General features: G+C 42.9%; 1 protein-coding gene across 1 annotated transcript in view; it reads left to right on the forward strand.

Annotated features, from left to right (window-relative positions):
* ACVR2A (activin A receptor type 2A) overlaps positions 1-16,659 on the forward strand; it is a 46,377-nt gene extending 29,718 nt beyond the window's left edge. The window contains exons 3-12 of the mRNA XM_069982667.1: positions 96-205; positions 1,142-1,296; positions 4,465-4,608; positions 5,360-5,503; positions 8,608-8,753; positions 8,846-8,960; positions 9,084-9,222; positions 9,834-9,964; positions 10,220-13,367; positions 13,516-16,659. Of these exons, the coding sequence (XP_069838768.1) occupies positions 96-205; positions 1,142-1,296; positions 4,465-4,608; positions 5,360-5,503; positions 8,608-8,753; positions 8,846-8,960; positions 9,084-9,222; positions 9,834-9,964; positions 10,220-10,414 (1,279 nt within the window). The 3' untranslated portion in view covers positions 10,415-13,367; positions 13,516-16,659. The remainder of the gene's footprint in view (positions 1-95; positions 206-1,141; positions 1,297-4,464; positions 4,609-5,359; positions 5,504-8,607; positions 8,754-8,845; positions 8,961-9,083; positions 9,223-9,833; positions 9,965-10,219; positions 13,368-13,515) is intronic.
* The last annotated feature ends 1,810 nt before the right edge of the window (positions 16,660-18,469 follow it).

The following is an 18,469-nucleotide window of genomic DNA, read 5'->3' on the forward strand; positions in this document are numbered from 1 at the left end:
TAAAACTGTAACTTCCCTCATCTCTACTTATAGGCTTTGTATAGGGTGTAATTAGGAAATGACTGATATCACTTGTGTGTTTTTTCCACTTCCAGGGCTGACTGTATAGAAAGAAAGGAGAACCCGGATGTGTTTTTCTGTTGCTGTGAAGGCAGCAGTTGTAATGAACGATTTTTCCACTCCCCGGAGATGGAGGTCACTCACCGTAAGTCGCAACACACACGTTAGATAAACCGTTCATGGTGTATTATTTTAGTTGCTTACAATTTATAAGATCTCTGCTTGATGTCAGTGAATGGAAGCATCCTCCATATCCTGATCATCTGTGTGTGCGCATGGGACGCTCAGGATGGGCTTTAGGTCTCTTGATGTAACCAGCAATAGTCCTGACAGCAAGCAGAGATCTCTTTAAGATTAAATTGAGGGGTATAACCATACTGGCATATTGCTCAGAATTACTAGCCGCTATGTGTGTGGGGATGTGTGAGTCCAGTGGTGTGAGTCCAGACCACGCAACTGCTAGCACATACTGAGGGACCTGTATTGCCCCTTTCCTCCTAAACACAAGGATTCATGGGGCCCATACTTTTTTTTTCTTGTGCTCTAGGGCCCCATGAATTCTAGTTACGCTCCTGATTCTGTTTCTTCGTTCATGTGACCGGGGGGGCTGCTTTAGACATATCCCCTTTGAGGGATCGTCCCATCTTAGGCATGTATGTCATATGCACATGTACTCTGATAGATGTGGGTCCCACCTTCAGGACCTATGTGCATAGAGTTGTGGCCATACATTGTTATATCTCTGTATCCTTTATCCTCTCTTCCCTTTGTGATTTCACGTGAAACAAAACCCAGACTGTGATGTCTTTATATCTGGAGATATAAGAATGTCATATAATCTGCCGCTTGCTATAAGAACCATTGTTTCTGCGCACAGTAGATTCCCGATATTAGTTCAGCGCGGCAGGGATCACGTACTTCTGCTTTGTCATGCGTTTCCCCAGCCGGCGTCCATCCATTGTGCTCGCCTCACTATATAAACTTATACTGGGGACTATTTATTGGTGAAGATGCTTATATTGTCCTGTGGGTGACATGTTCAGGGATTTAACTCCTTTTTTTTTTTCTTCTCCCATTGCAGCCACCCTAAATCCATTGACCCCCAAGCCTCCCCTATTCAATACCCTGCTTTATTCTCTGGTGCCTATCATGGGATTTGCCGTCATCATTCTCATCTCTTTCTGGATGTATCGCCATCACAAGCTGGCTTACCCTCCCGTGCTGGTCCCCACGCAGGTACGTCCTCCGTTAGCTTACTCTCTCATTGTAGAATATTGTACGGTTTATTATGAAGGGTTTATGTTCAGTGACGTCCCCTCCTTTTTTGAGGCAGTTCCCCCCCCCCCTCCCCCAGTGGTGAGACAATCGTCCCAAGCGTCAGGAAGCTGCTGACCCCCATTTGGCAGGAGGAAAGGAATAGGACTTGGCATGACCGAGGCTTGCCTGGCTGACTTTACCCATACGGGGTTAAATATATTGGTCAGGGGGGTTTCCGGCAGCAGGTGGTGTGTTCTCATAGTGTATATGGCTGCTGTGGTGTATATGACTTGTGCAGGGTCAGTATATAGCTTTAACCTTTCAGTATAAGAAGCGGTGGTGCTATTACCGAGGGGTTAAGTTGCAGCTTCTCCCCCTGTCTCTTCCCTCTCCTGTGTACAGCTCAGCAGCTGACTCTCCATAGCCGCAGCTTGTGGCAGCGAAGGGATCGGCTCAGCGAGACAGTCTGTATCAATAGCAGCAGCGTCATCTGTCAATAAGAGACGCTGGAACTGCTGAGTAGGCTAAACCGAAAACCCCAAACCCCTGTAATCTGACAGAGGGGACGACGTGCAAGGCAAAACCAGAGAACATTAAGGTGATTGGATCCGAGTCGCTGTCTGACTGCCGAGCTCAGCGCAATCCACACACAAAACCAATTTGCATCGGAAAAGAGTAGGAAGAAAGATTAGAGAGAAGCCGCATTCTCCAGGGTTATCCTGTATGGAGGGGCTCGTCCTGTCAGTCGTGTGACCACTAAAAGGCGCTGCATTCTGAGGTGGAATCATTGATTTTAGTCTGATGTCAGTTTTTCATCCTGAGTTACATCCTGTATTATACTCCAGAGCTGCACTCACTATTCTGCTGGTGCGGTCACTGTGTACATTACATTACTGATCCTGAGTTACATCCTGTGTTATACTCCAGAGCTGGACTCACTATTCTGCTGGTGCGGTCACTGTATACATACATTACATTACTGAGTATAATACAGGATGTAACAGGATAAATAATGTAATTTATGTACACAGTGACCCCACCAGCAGAATAGTGAGTGCAGCTCTGAAGTATAAGGGTAGCTTCACACGTACCGTACCGTTTTTAACGCTGCGTTTTTGCTGTGTTTTTTACATGTGCGTTTTGATTTTCATGTGAAAATCAAAACGCGCATGTAAAAAACGCAGCGTTAAAAAGACGCACCGTTATAAACGCAGCAATACGGTACGTGTGAAGCTACCCTTATACAGGATGTAACTCAGGATCAGTACAGTATACATAGTATAGCTTGGCCTGATCTCCTGGTTGTGATGCTTTGGTGGATTGTCTGTGAATCGCCCTGTGACTTGGTAATGTTAGTAGGATACATTTTGGTTTCTATCAGACATAAGTGACTGCTCTGTAACCTGCCGGAGTGGACACAGTTATGCATATAGGAGCTGCCATACTGTCATCATTGTCTATATGATCTGGCATAGTATATAGTAACCATACACTGTGCTGTGATCAGCCTGGGATGATAATAGGTGCTCTATGTCACAGTTGGAGGTTTTCTTCTAGCAGCTTCCAGCTTTTCTCATAGAATAGGGAAGGTTTGTATTCCCCTTGCTTGTTGGGGACATGAGGGTGCAGTGAGAGCACAGGTATGGTGTAGCCATGGTCCTTGGCTGCATGGAGAATCCACCTTATACTCAAACTTCAGCTTGACGTTTCTATGACCACAGCGACCCCTAGTGGTAACAATGGCAAACTACACCCTTGCACTTTCCTTTTTTGAACTTGTATTCTTATCAACTTTTTGATGGGATTCATTTGCCCAAACTTGTTTATTTTGAGGGATTTTTTTTTCCATTCCTTTCTGTGGTCTTGGGAAGAAACTAGAAGCACGTGCAATTTTAGGAATGTAAAATGACCTTAAGTGTTACTGAGGTGCAGATAGTAATTCCTTTTGCATATGTGTTTTTCTTCACAAGCACGCCTTTCACATTATGATAGAGGTAAGAGACCTGTTTCCACAGACCGGTAACATCCAGTGCTAATGCATGATACAAATTTTTGTTTTTATATATATTTTTTTTCCTTTTTACGCTGTAACATTGAGGCACATCAGCCTGCGAGCTCACTCACGCCACAAGGCAGGGTACACTGAGATATAGAGACTTAAGCACAGAACTGCCTAACCCTGTCTAACATATTGCTTTGCTCACTGTTACAGGGAATGACATATGATCACGTTATATAGTTAGAAGTGATATATAGAGATAGATATATATATATAGACATAGATAGATAGATAGATAGATAGATAGATAGATAGATAGATAGATAAAAAAAAAAATTCCATTTCCTAATCTAATTTACAAACATAGATATAAGTCTCAGACACCAGTAAGAAGAGATAGGGAACTCAGGTTTTGTTTTTCTCCCACCTTGAGCATATTTTACCCCCATCCCTCAGGATAAAGGATAAGTGTCTGATGGCAGGGGCCCTTTGCCCTCAAGAACAAGACTCCCGAAGCCCCTGTGTGAATGGAGCGGCACCATGGATACTCTACTGCAGCCCCATTCGTTCTTGAGGGGGGGGGGGGAAGATGGAGCAGCGATCGAGTGTTTGTACCGTCACTCTATGGGGTCCCAGCAGCCAGACGCTCTACTATCAGACACTTATCCTTTCACCTGTGGATAGTGGTTATCAGTAGTATAACTTACAGGGCAGACAGTTCCTATAATGAGTATATATATATATATATATATATATATATATATATATATATATATATATATATATATATATATATATTACACACAGATAGATAGATATTATAGATTTAGGCTTGATTCCCTGCAGTATTAGCCAGATACATTGTTCAGGAGTCTGTTGTCCCGTATAGGATCTGTCACTGCAGCCAGGCCTTCAGGATCTGCATGCAATAACATAGAGGAGGATGGCTGGAGCACTTGAGGTAGAAGGAAGCTTTAGAATAATGGTCTTAAGCAGTGTAGGCATAAAGCAGAGCGCCGTGATGAGAGGCAGGATGTGTGCTTAACATTGCTAGGCCACAGAGCGCAGGTTCTGCATGTCCATCAGTGGTGACTTATTGACGTGTCGCCATCATACCAGACCACACTGATCACTTGTGTCTCTTGCAGGATCCGGGCCCTCCCCCGCCCTCTCCGCTGCTGGGGTTGAAGCCTCTGCAATTGTTGGAGGTGAAAGCTCGAGGGAGGTTTGGTTGCGTGTGGAAAGCGCAGTTATTAAATGAACTGGTGGCTGTCAAGATATTCCCGATACAGGTATGTCCTGCGTGTCCCTACACGACGCTTCATTCCAGGAGCTCAGACTTGTTATCTCCATTCAGAGTACACAGGAAAGAGGGGTTTTAGGAAATGTTTTCTCTGCGCCACGTTCCATTATACGCACTTCTGTCCTAATGTAAACCCCTGCTATACTGAAGGAAAAAAACTGCACTGGTGTGCTGTATACCCCCCAAATACGCACCCCCCCCCCCCCTACCCATTGCTTGATCAAAGGCTTAGAGAACTGAGCTCTATGGTGGCATCAAGACAGATGGCCATGTGGCTGTAAGGTCAATTAAAAGACAGAGAGGGGTGTCTGATCCATGGGGGTCCAACAGCTGTGACTCCCACCAGTCATGTGATCCCATGCCCCCTGTTCCATTGCTGGTCACATATTTGCCCCACAGATTGCAGAATACAGCACTCAGCCGGCCCATAGAGGTGCACATGTCAGACTGAATGGGGGGGGGGGGGGGGACAAATGGGTGGAGATGGCTACTATTCAGAATTGTCTGAAATTCCATCTCATGAAATCTGGTCTGGTTTTTGGAGAGTCTTCAGTGTTTGCAAGATGATTTATGGGATAGATATAAAGGGGTATGTATGATGCCAGATCAGACCACGCTTGGTTTCTTTGTAGTCTGTTACCATGGAGACACAAGGCTGCCCTAGTTATGTACATTATAAAATAGCTGAAAGATTTTGTACGAGTTGCCCTATTAAATCCCAGTATTTGCCTTGTGTTCAGGACAAGCTGTCTTGGCAGAACGAGTACGAAGTTTACAACCTGCCTGGTATGAAGCACGAAAATATCCTCCAGTTCATTGGCGCAGAGAAGCGTGGCACCAACCTGGACACTGATCTGTGGCTCATAACAGCGTTCCACGATAAGGTAAGTGGTGTCTTTATATGAGAAGATGGAGGAAGGCTCTGTCTGTCCATCCTGCGTCTTCAGTCACCTATTCCCAGTGCCATATCCCATATCCAGTGTGTGTATATGGGATTTTTGGATCTGAATATGGATGCAAGTCCTGGCCTGACTACTTTCATCAGAACCACTTTCAGTCTAGGACTTGTGTCTGTAATACAGAAATGGAGGGAAAAGGGGGCTAGGATGATGCAAAGAAGCTCTGTAAGCAAGAAGGCATGAAATGCTGACAGCAATGAAAGGGTTACCCTGAGCTGCTGGAGATTATACTACAGAGTTAGGGCCTTATTACACAGGACAATTATCGTTCAAAAAAATCGTTGGATCGTTCGGATTTGAAGTATTAGCAGGCAACGATTTATTTTTTATCGTTAATCATTCACAAACCGTTAAAACATTTATTTGGTGTAATATCGCAGCGTTTGCTCGTTCCCTAGTCTATCAGCCAGGAAAGGACGCGCTTGAATGCCCGTAAGTAACGATTATCGGCCTGTATAATAGGGTGAACGATTAAGATTGTTCGTCATAGCGATTGTTTATCGTTAATCGCTGAAAAATCGTCCCGTGTAATTCCAGACTTACAGCAGTAGATACACTGAGGGACAGCTGCTGCTCACATCTTTATGGGTAGTGAGATGAGAGGGAAGCCGTGATTTACCTTCTAGGGACAATGCGCAGCATCATTATCAGGCAGACTGTCTCCAGTTTGCAGGTACACAGCCCCGACTCTCCCCATAGTATGTATAGTCCCAGGTCTCTGTTGAAGAGGGAAATTTGCCTCTGGTAACACAGTCTATGGCAGATTGCAGAGGAGTGAGACACCTAGTGGCCAATACTTTAGAGCTGATTTTCTGGTGTAAGGAGTCATATTTGGTAAATAAACTGACTTTGTCCATGTAATTCTTACTATATTCCTATCACATGGACAGCGATCATTTAAAGGGGTAGTTTACCAAAAACAAGAAAGTGGCAGTGATTTGTAAATTACTTCTAATAGTAATAGGAAACATGTTATACAGATATACATAAAAGTTATACAGATTTGTAAGTGGCATCCATTAAGAAAAAATCTCTAGTCTTCAAGTACTTATCAGCTGCCGTATGACCTGCAGGAAGTGGTGTATTCTACCCAGTCTGACACGGTGCTCTCTGCTGCCACCTCTGTCCATGTCATGAACTGTCCAGAGCAGCAGCAAATCCCCATAGAAAACCTGTCCTGCTCTGCACAGTTCCTGGCATGGACAGAGGTGGCAGCAGAGAGCACTGTGTCAGATTGGAAACAATACACCACTTCCTGCGGGACATACAGCAGCTGATAAGTACTGGAAGACTTTAGATTTTTTTTTTTTTTTTTATATATATATACGAAAATCTCTGGCACCAGTTGATTTGAAAGAAAGGAATTTGGGGTGAACGACCCCTTTGAGTGCCCCTAAGCCTTCTTATTTCCCACACTACATTGTTCTTGGGGTGCCTGTTTACTCCTTCCTGGCATTTCCTCTAAGTGCCTGCGCAGGGTTGTAATCCTAATCACTTTAGATATCCGTGAATCCACCACACCAGAGGAAGTAGTTATATGGATCGGGCACTAATGGTATCACGACCCGCAGGAAGCCGATCGGGAGGACGCTGCATTACTGGACCAGGGTTATTGTAGCTCTGGGACTGCACATTAGAGATGCTCTGTAACTTTAAATGGATTTTCCCACCATAAGCATCTAAGGTCAGATGAATTGGATATGCTGTCTGATCAGGGGAGGGGATTGGCTGATAGAATACGAGACAATAGTTATAGTGATCACTATGTTATCTGACTACATTATACTAAAAGGGGTTATCAGATTTGGATATTCCCACAAAGAGGGAGATTTATCAAACATGGAGTAAAGTGAAACTGGCTCAGTTGCCCCCGGCAACCAATCAGATTCCACCTTTTATTCCTCACAGACTCTTTGGAAAATGTAAGATGGAATCTGATTGGTTGCTAGGGGCAACTGAGCCAGTTTCACTTTACACCATGTTTGATAAATCTCCCTCAGGGCTCAGTCACATATCGCTGCCATCCAGGGGGTCATATTAAAAAAAGAAAAAAATATTTTGGTCTGGCAGATCCATGCCAAGATGGTCAATGGGTCCCTGACGGTGTGCCCCATCTCAGTCTATGGAACACGGGATGCAAAAGCTTGTGCCATCCCTGTTTAGTTTCCCTGCAGTGCCACCACAGGCAAAGTGAGGTATTACACAAATTAACAAGCGGTTGCTTGCACAGCCCGTATATGTGTAATGGTCCTTTTACACGGAACGATTTATCGGTCGAATTTGCACGTTAACCATCGAATTCGAACGATAATCGTACGTGTAAACGCAGCGAACGATCAAGCGACGAGCGAGAAATCGTTCATTTTGATCTTTCAACATCATCCTCTCAAATCATCGTTTATCGTTCGCAAAAACTTTGCAGATCGTTCAATGTAAACAGTCATTCAACGATTTCACCTAGCTTAAACGATCGCATAACGATTTTTCCGTATGATGTATCGTTCCGTCTAAACGCTGATCGTTTTTTAAAAAAAAAAAAACATTGTTCATTCAAAATCGTTAATCGTGCGAATTATTGTTCCGTGTAAAAGTACCATTAGTCTCTGTGGGACCCAGGATCACACTTCTAGAATGATTACTGAAGTTTAGCAGTAAATAAAGATTATTATTATTATTATCATTATTAATTTTTTTAATTATATTTTAATTCTAATTTAATTTTATGATATGTATTTGTAACCTCTTTACTGTGTATAAAAAAATAAATAAAAAGTGCTGCGGAATCTGTAGGCGCTATATTATTGTTATTGAAGCGGCACTTACCAGCTCCATTAAAATGATGCTTTATGTGAAAGTACAGGCCAGGCATGTGGGATGTCTGTGATCCCGGAGCTAGAGGGACGTGCTTTATAACCAGACATAAGGATATCAGACAGGGCATTACCTCGGCTTTCTCTTATTGAGGTGTACGCAAAAAGTTTCTAAGCTGGAGATTCCATAAGTAACCATGCTTCCTTTCTCCCACTAAGGGTTCACTCACAGACTTTCTCAAGGCCAATGTGGTCACATGGAATGAACTCTACCACATTGCTGAAACAATGGCCCGAGGTCTGGCGTACCTCCATGAAGATATCCCAGGTCTAAAGGATGGCCACAAGCCTGCCATAGCCCACAGGTCCGTCTTTCCTCCTCTTCCTCCTCATATCGTGGCTTTACTTTTGCCCTGGCAGTCGCCTATTAATCACGATCCTATTTTTCACCCTAAAGGGATATCAAGAGCAAAAACATCCTCCTGAAAAACAACCTGACAGCGTGTATAGCAGACTTTGGCCTCGCCTTAAAGTTCGAAGCGGGTAAATCAGCTGGCGATACTCATGGCCAGGTAAGTGTCTTGAGAGATCTGCATATACTAGACGTCTGTATTGTCTGCATAGTAAGATGGAGGGTGGGATTGGATCTCTGTGACGACCCCTCCACCATTCCTAACATGTTACTTGTTTTTTAGGTGGGCACGAGGAGGTATATGGCTCCGGAGGTGCTAGAGGGCGCTATAAATTTCCAGAGGGATGCCTTCTTGAGGATAGATATGTATGCATTCGGCTTAGTTCTTTGGGAACTGGCATCGCGGTGCACGGCGTCTGATGGTGAGTTTGAGACCTTAGCTGATCCATTGTAGCTCAGATTAGGACAGAAGAGATTGGCTCGCTTCTCCAAACCATCAGCTGTGAGAAGTACTAGGGTTATTGGAATCTTGACATATAACAGCAACTAAGTATATTATAAATTCTATACTCAAGTAAATATATATGTATGTATGTATATCCTTTCCAGACCACTGCTTTTAAAGCAGAGTGGTGGTCAGAAACCTGTCAACAAGGGAGGAAAGGAGCATATCAGGAGATTGTAAGTGATGTCAGGAAATGAATGTATTTGCAAAAATATTTAACATGCTGAGCACTACAGGTACATGCATTTACATTCTTGTGAAAACAGCGCCACCCCTGTCCATGGTTTGTGTGCGGTATTACAATTCAGCTCTATTCACTTGGAACTGAGCTGCAGAACCCAAACTGAGGACAGGGGTCGTGCTGTTTCTGGAAGAGGGCGGACATGTTTTTCTAAGCCTGGACAACCTCTTTAAACTTGACGTCTCTGTTGTGGTTTAACCAGATGTGCTCTGCATAGAAGGGTCAGAGGCGCGGTCATGTGATTGGTCGGTCACGTTAATTTAACCAATTCCATCCTTTCCATGTAGGTCCTGTGGACGAGTACATGTTACCCTTTGAGGAGGAGGTCGGGCAGCACCCGTCTTTGGAGGACATGCAGGAGGTGGTTGTACATAAAAAGAAAAGGCCCATTTTAAGGGAATGTTGGCAGAAACATGCAGTAAGTACGGCCGCACCTCACCTGATGGGACTGTCTATAGGTGGCTTAGTAGTATTGCTAAATGAATGCCGCTTGTGTCTGTGGGGGTATTGCTGGTGCATGGTTTTTGCAAGCCATGTTTTAGTTTTTGTGTCTCCCGGGGACTAACCATAGTTTTTATCATGTGAACCCCAAGAGGACTGGCCACACGTCTGTTGTACTTATGACCTATCCGGCATATTCTTTATACCCTAAATCCTTTCCTCTCCTCTCTAGGGGCTGGCGATGCTCTGCGAAACGATAGAGGAGTGCTGGGATCACGACGCAGAGGCGCGGTTATCGGCGGGCTGCGTGGAGGAGAGGATTATCCAGATGCAAAGACTCACAAACATTATCACAACAGAGGACATTGTCACAGTGGTCACAATGGTGACAAACGTGGACTTCCCGCCCAAGGAGTCCAGTCTATGATACTTGCACTCGACCAACAGAACTCAGAGCTGCTATAAGCTAAGGAACGACGTCTCCTCCTCCCATGGTTGGTCTTTTATTGCAATGTCCTACAGACAGGACGCACCAGACTTGTTTCATTCCACGTGACCTGGAACGGTTGTGCGAAAAAATTTAGAGGGGGGATAAAAAAGAAAAACTTAAAAAACCTTAAGGAATGAAAAACATATGAAGAAACACGGACCTCTCCGGATAATCCGCTGACACCAGTTTTGTAAATGTCAGAAGAGACTGAAACCTTGAGTGAACTACTGCTATAAATATATATGTATAAATATATATATATACATATATACACACATATACATATATGTGTATATATATCATATGACTTTTTTTTTTTTTTTTTTTTAATCAAAGCATTTCATTTTCAGATCTAAAAGAGAGAAAAAAAAGGGTAACTGTTTTTATCGCATTTGCTGTTGTGTTTCTATCAATGACTATTGTAATGCCAATATGACACAGCTTGTGAATGTTCCCTGTGCTGCTGTTCTATGTAAAAGAAATCGAAAAGGATTTTTTTTTTTTCTTTTTTAAACGTGGGACATTTTAAAGAGGCTTCCAGGCATACGTTAACCTCCCTCAACAAGCTATACCTCAGTTCCACAGTCTCTAAATTTTAAATTATACATTTGCAGAAGAAGAAAAAAAACAACAAAAAAAACACTAAGCAATTTTAATAATAAATCGAACCAATTTTTTTTTTTTTTTTTATATTTACGTATCACAATTTCAATGTGTTATTTAAAGGAAGAAAAAAAAAAAAACTGTGCGGTGTTTAACCCATTGGTCTCCCCATCCTCACCCGCCTCCTTGTCTCAGTGAGATGCATGGCTCATGGATTAAATACACGACCTACTAGATCTTGATCACGGGAAGGGTTAATGTCACAACAGGTAACCTGTTCCTTAACAGTGTTTTTTTTTTATTTTTCTTTAATTTTTTTAAACCCCTCCCACTCCTTACATGGGTAATTCTGTTACCCGCCAATGTATTATATAGGTTTGCTGTGTCTGAGGAATTATTGAAAATAGAAGCATGTTCTATTTTTTATTTTATAATATTTTAAATTTTTTTTTTTTTTTGCAAGCTCTAACACTGGAACACTCAAGTTCTTCTCCTCCTCAAATATTCTTATTTATGTTGTCTGTCTGTCCAGCTAGCGGTCGCCCTCCCCTCCCCCCTCGGCCGTTTTCAGGATCTCCTCAGGAAGTTTCAAGAACCCAGAATTCCTCACTATGCTTTTTTTCTTTCTCAGAATTGCAATCACACAGTGCCATCGTGTCAGAGCAACGCGCGGAAACCCGTCGGCCTACCGTCTCCTTGGGGCAGGCGGGTTGCTCGTGTTTAATTTCTAATATAACAAATATCAGGGAAAATTGGTGAAATGTAGAACCCTACATTATGCAACTCCTTTTTCCAGGTTTAACCAATACTGACATGGGTAGCACAGACTAGCAAAAAACAAACCTATTACAAAAGAAATATATATAGAGAGATATATATATATATATATATATATATATATATATATATACACACGCAGGCAGACGGAGGTGTTTTGGTTAGACATAGGAATAGGTGCCAAAGTCTGTCTCAATGTGGAGGAAAGAAATTGAAGTGAACCTGGCGGCTTGAAGGATCCCTTTAAATTTGGGCAACATAACACTACATTAGAAGGGTGTAGGATGGCGTCACACAGGTTTGTGAGCATATATAGGCAATGCCCTGCTTGTGTGGAGTCTTAGCCAATCAGCAGGGCGGAAAATGATCATGTGATAAGCTTCTAGATTCCCTGTGTCAGGGGATCCCAGCAGCAGCGGCAAGAGATGATATACTTGTAAGTATTATAGGAAGGGGAAAATTTTATGGGGAGCATTAAGGGGAGGGGGCAGTAATACAGCATTAAGGATACAAATGCCCTGATTTGAAGGGGTTCTTCCATGCAACCAGTTACCGCCTCTATCCCTTACAGTTTCTGCAGCCATTTACTTTCCTCCGCTAATGTTATGCAATGTATTTCAGTGGAGGATACGGCCTCTCCAGTTTCTTGGTTCTGGAGATGCCGCCAAATGCCTGCAGTCCTGTACGGGTGACGGCCGCATTGTAAGTGATTTGTGCATGCCAAAGTCAATGTTCTGTTCCTACTCTCTGGATTTACCCAGTGAACCTACATGATCAAGTATTACGTTCAGTCTATATAATGCAGGAAATGTTTCTTTTTACAATGTTTCTATCAATCAGAAGTCACTGTAAGTGCTGTGTGCCAGGCTGCCGGCTGCTCATAGGACGCTCCAGGCTGCAGGGACTACCACCCCCAATATATATACGTGTAAAACTCCTATTATCATGTCATGCATTGGTGAATATTTCCATCTATATCTGACCATTTCCATCATGTTGTAATAATAATAAGAACGTACGGTTGGGATTGCAAAGAAAAATCTGTATTCTAAGAATGAACTTTTATACTTCTGAAATGTTATGTTTTTGCTCTTGTTTTGGTAACTGTTCTGTAATGAATGGGAAAAGTGAAATATTTGGGCTTAAAGGGGGGGTCTTGGTGCTCAGAATGTGAGGTTGCTGGGGTCTTAGGGCGGTTACACTAAAAAATGGAACATGTTACGGCTGCAAGACCTGACCTGACCTGACCACAGGTCCAGTGATAGCATCATAGTGATCATCATGGGTCTCTAGACCCATGGTTGGGCTGGGACTTGTGGGCACAGTTCATGCAGCCATATTGTGCTTGTGTCAGACCAGCGTTTTTATTGCAGATTTAGCTATACTCATCTAGTTGGAAGGAGAAGTATACGTTCATATTTTATGTTTCCCCTTCGGGGTTTGGCCTAAACTGCACACATGATTCCAGTCTGAGGCTGCAAAGGGGCTTTAAGTCAGTGTTTCACAACCTGTGGCCCTCAAGCGCAGGGATGGGGAACCTTCGGCCCTCCAGCTGTTGTAAAACTACAACTCCCATCATGCCTGGACAGCCGAAGCTTTAGCTTCGGCTGTCCAGGCATGATGGGAGTTGTAGTTTTGCAACAGCTGGAGGGCCGAAGGTTCCCCATCCCTGCTCTAGCTGTTGCTGTATTACAACTCCCATCATGCTAGCTGTCAATGTATGACGGGAGTTGTCATTTTGCAGTAGTTGGAGAGCTGCAAGTTCCGGAACTCTGCTCTAAGTTGTGTGGAACTAAAACACCTTAAATATGTAATATGCAGATTAAAAATGAAAATCATGACCAATCGTGGTCTACCCCATGATACCGCCTTATTCTGGTGCTGTATAGATGACCCATATGGTGGCACATGTCTGCCGTCCTCCAGGCTCGCTGCTCTTTCCTTTGTTATTCTGACAAAATAATCATATTTGCTTTTGGGTAACATCAAGCATTGTGCATTCTATTCTATCAATTCATTTACATCATAGTTGCCTTTTCTTCCACATGTTTCTTATATGGGTTAACAAAAACATGGCCACTTTCTTCCAGAGACCGCACCACTCTTGTCTCCATTTCCATTGAAGTGAATGGAGCTTAATTGCAAACCGCACCTGACCTGGAGACAAGAGTAGTGTTGTCTCTGAAAAAAAGCGGCCATGTTTTTGTAGCACTGGATAACCCCTTTAACCACGGGACATGGCAGCTCTGAGAACGGTAAAGGTTTATTCCTTTTTTTTTTCCTTTCCTAAAATGGCTCCTTGTTCATGGGTTGTCAGTTATTGCAGCATTAAAGGGCAACGCTGGTTAAGAAAGATTTAACAGTGTTCAATCCCCACCCATAATCTAAGCTTATGTGTAATAGGTTTCTATTCCATGAATTTGTCTGTTTGTCTGCAGCACATCCTGACTTACACCCTGAAGCTGCCGAAAATCCTCACTTCCTGGTCCACTCTGTCTCCACTCCTCTGTCTTCCCCCTCCCTTCTGAGACAGAGGTCACATGATCTGTCTCTTTGTAGCCATGTAAGCAGTAACACCTCATCTGTAGCCCCGCCCACCACCGACATCATACAGTAATCACCTGGCCAATGGTGGGAAAGCAACAGCCACTCCTGAGTAGTTTAAGGGAAAGGGGACACTGTTGTTTCGTCTTTCTTAATCTATCTATCTATCTATCTATCTAACTAGGTACAAACTGTGTTTAGTGTGCAAGGCAGAAGCAGATGGAGCCAGTGGTGGGCAGATACTACAGGACAGGGGCGGGTACCTGGCAAGTGGCTTTGAGGTGCAATGCATGCTGGGAGTTGTACAAGTTTGAATCTGGGGCTAGGAGCAGTGTAGACAAGTAGAAAAGTTGGCGAACAATCAGTGGGGGGATTGGTGAGTGCACCTATGTGCTTTTTGTGTTTTTTTTTGTTTTTTTTTAACGGGATCACTGGAATTCCCCTTTAACCTATATCTGCTGCATTACTGACCATGAACAACTGTAGTGCTGTTTTAAGGGGGAAATTAGGTAAAAACCTTTTATTCTGGTTTTATCAACTGGCTTGGGTGATCCTGTTCACACAGCATGGCTGCTACATGAAATTGTTTTGACAACTTTAGAAGGTAGTTTTACCTAATCTTTACTTAAAGGAGAAGTCCGGCCAAAACAAAAAAATACTTTTCAAGCAGGCAGTCAGGAAACATAATGATGAATCAATACTTACCCGTCCCCGTGCCCCTGCAGTGCTGCATCACCGCTCCGGGGCCCCCACCGTCCTCCTGCCACATCACAACCTGGTGTAGGAATGCCTGGTTGTGTAGGAATGCCTGCTTAGCCAGTTAGTGACTGGGTGGGACACCTCTGCAGTCACTGACTGGCAGAGCGGGCCTTTCCGCCAGGTCATGACATAGGAATCTGGGAGTAACTGGAGCCCGGTGGTTGTCTTAGAACTGGTGACACAGCACTGCGGAGGCACAGGGGTGAGTAAGTATTGATTCTTTATTATGTTCCTACAACTATCTGCCTGCTATGTATTTTTTGTTTTGGCCGGACCTCTCCTTTTTAAGGGGATTTATCGAAGATCCAAAATCTGCTTTCTTCCAAAAACAGCACCACACCTCTCCACAGGTTGTGTGCAATATTACAACATGGTTCCATGTACTTCTATGGAACTGAGATGCAATACCACACACAAACTAAGGACAAGTGGTGTTTTTGTGTGTGTGTGTGTGTGTGTGTGTGTGTGTGTGTGTGTAAAGAAAGCAGCCTTGTATATTGAATCCTGAATCTGCTTTTATTCCAGGAATGGTGCCACTTTTTATTTTTTGGGATGTGCCTAGCATCACTACTGCAGCCCAATAGGTTGCAATACCCTTTACAGCATGTAAATGATAGTGGCACTGTTTCTGTAAATAAATTATTTACCTCCAAACACCCCTTTTAAGCAGAGGCAGCCATTTTGAATCTGTACTTGGGCGCTGTATAGGAAAGTCAGTTCTCTTGTCTGGTTTGTGACCTAATGCATTGTCACCTGGGGTCCCAGTATAATTGACAATCTGATAGAACCGTAATCCATACAGAGCCGCTTTGGCGGTGCCTCCCCGTAGGCGGTCCGCAGCCTGGACTCAATGCCGGACAGCCTGGAGCAGTGGTACATTTCACCCTCTAGCCGTGGCCTGTCTTCATTCTCTCAATGCCTTGAGACGTGTAGTGAATGTAATAAGGTGTTATGATGGCGTCTCTGTGACAATAGTTCAATACTATCAACTGCCAATTTAAAAAAAAAACGTGTTTGCTAAGGTTTTTGTTTCTGATGTTTTCCGGTCTCTGGAAACTTTCTCTAACTTTTCTTACTGGGTGCATTCGGTATCAATATGCAGAAAGTTCTTCATGGTTTATTGGCAGATCGATGCAAAGGGAAAGTGTCGTCTGATTGAGAATCATTTACCTCAGATAATTCAACCAGCAACTATGTTCTATTATGCAGTTTCTCAGTCCATTAAATAATCTGTTACCTCTGATCTTTTTTGGTAAGCAATCCTATGTATCAGTCGGCAGCCAGGACAGGTTGCTGTACTACTGTTTCTTTATAATTGCAATTTTTCATATATTATATATATATATTTTTTCCCCTCCTTCCCGTTTTGTTTTTGCGAGAACCTACAGAAATGCCCTGGTAAAAAAGTGATTGTTAAATATTGTACAAAATAAACCATGTATGCTATCCCCACCAAAAAAAGGAAAAGAAAACTAATAAAAATGAAAATATGACACTTATTTTGAGCAGCTTTTTTGCATTTATTTTGATTGGCGTAGAACGTGTGTGTGTGTTTTCTACTATAGACGTGTCTGATCACAGGGGGCCTCATTCTTCCTTATGGCACAACAGCAGTAAGGAGAACTTTGACTGGAGCAGTGTACCAAACTGTTTTAATGGGATTGATATATATAGTGTAGTACTGGGCTTGGGCGTCCCCTTCAACCATGTTGGGGGTTTTAATTCCGACAGCCATAAAATAAGTCACCAGTGCAACCAGGCGGTAGGGAAAGCAAATTGTATGCTGGGCGATATAGATAATGGTATGCTGGGATATATATATAATATATATATATTTGGCTATGTGTGTATATGTGTATAAATATATATATTATTTATTTATATATATATATATATATATATATATATATATATATATTCATTTTTTTTTTTTTTTTTTGCTGTGTGTGTGTATATATATATATATATTTTATTATAATGCTGGTCTGTATAGCTAGAGGTATAACCAGCAGGAGGAGGGAGATTGTGATCCCGCTGTATAAAGATCTAGTGACACTACATCAGGAATACTGTGTCCAATTCTAGAGACCTCACCTACGAAAAGGATATTGATAACATAGACGGACAAAATGTGGTTTGTGTCAGGCATAAAACATATCAGGAATGAGTCAAGAATTTAAATCTGTATAGTCTGGAGGGAAGAAAGAGAAAGTGGGGACATGAAACCTTTAAAGCGACTGTACCCACAATCTGACCTTCCCCCCCCCCCCCCCCCAAACCAGTTGTATCCTCAGATAGCTGCTTTTAATCTAAGATCTGTCCTGGAGTCCGTTCAACAGGTGATGCAGTTATTGTCCTAAAAAACAACTTTTAAACTTTAGGCTATGCCAATTTGACACAAGACAGAGTGTGTATGCCCTAGGATTGTGACACCCGTGTTCACACAGGTGATGAATAGAAGAAATTATTCTGGGGGCATTCCTAATGATGAAGAGGAGGGACGGAGGGGGTGGTGCAATTTTAAGGTATCCACACTCTAGGCCAGTGCTTCTCGATTCCAGTCCTCAGGCCTCACCAACAGGTCATGTTTTGAGGATTTCCTTAGTATTTCATAGGTGACATAATTATACTTAGTGCATCAGGTGTTCTTTGTATGGGAAATCCTCAAAACATGACCTGTTGGTGAGGACTGGAACTGAGCAGCACTGCTCTAGGCCATGACAATTTGACACAAGACAAAGTTTAAGGGTACAAACCCACTTGACGTATTTGCGGCGTTAATCAGTCTTAAAAATAAGCAGGCAAAACGCAGGTTGACTTTATACAATTGTTCTGTGTTAAAATACGCAATTGCGTATTTTTGAAGCATGAAGCTACATGCGTTTTTTCGCACAGGTTGTTAACAACTGATGCTTTGCTAACAACAAGCTTCACGCTTCAAAAATACGCAACTGCGTATTTTAACGCAGAACAATTGTATAAAGCCAACCTGCGTTTTGCCTGCTTATTTTTAAGACTGATTCACGCAGCAAATACGTCAAGTGGGTTTGTACCCTAAAAGTTGTTTTTTAGGACAATAACTGCATCACCTGTCGAACAGACCCCAGGACAGATCTTTGATTAAAAGCAGCTATCCACTTGTACAAGCAGTCATGGGGGGGGGGGGGGGGGGGAGGGGTCACATTGTGGGTAGAGTTTACATGTTGACCTCGGAGCTCCATGCATCATGATTAGTTAATATGAAGTATGTTTGACTGCCACTTCATTCAAGAAACAAAGAACGCAAGACCTCATTGTGTTCTCGGATCC

This window comes from Dendropsophus ebraccatus, chromosome 9, assembly GCF_027789765.1.
Source record: "Dendropsophus ebraccatus isolate aDenEbr1 chromosome 9, aDenEbr1.pat, whole genome shotgun sequence".
Lineage (NCBI taxonomy): Eukaryota > Metazoa > Chordata > Amphibia > Anura > Hylidae > Dendropsophus > Dendropsophus ebraccatus.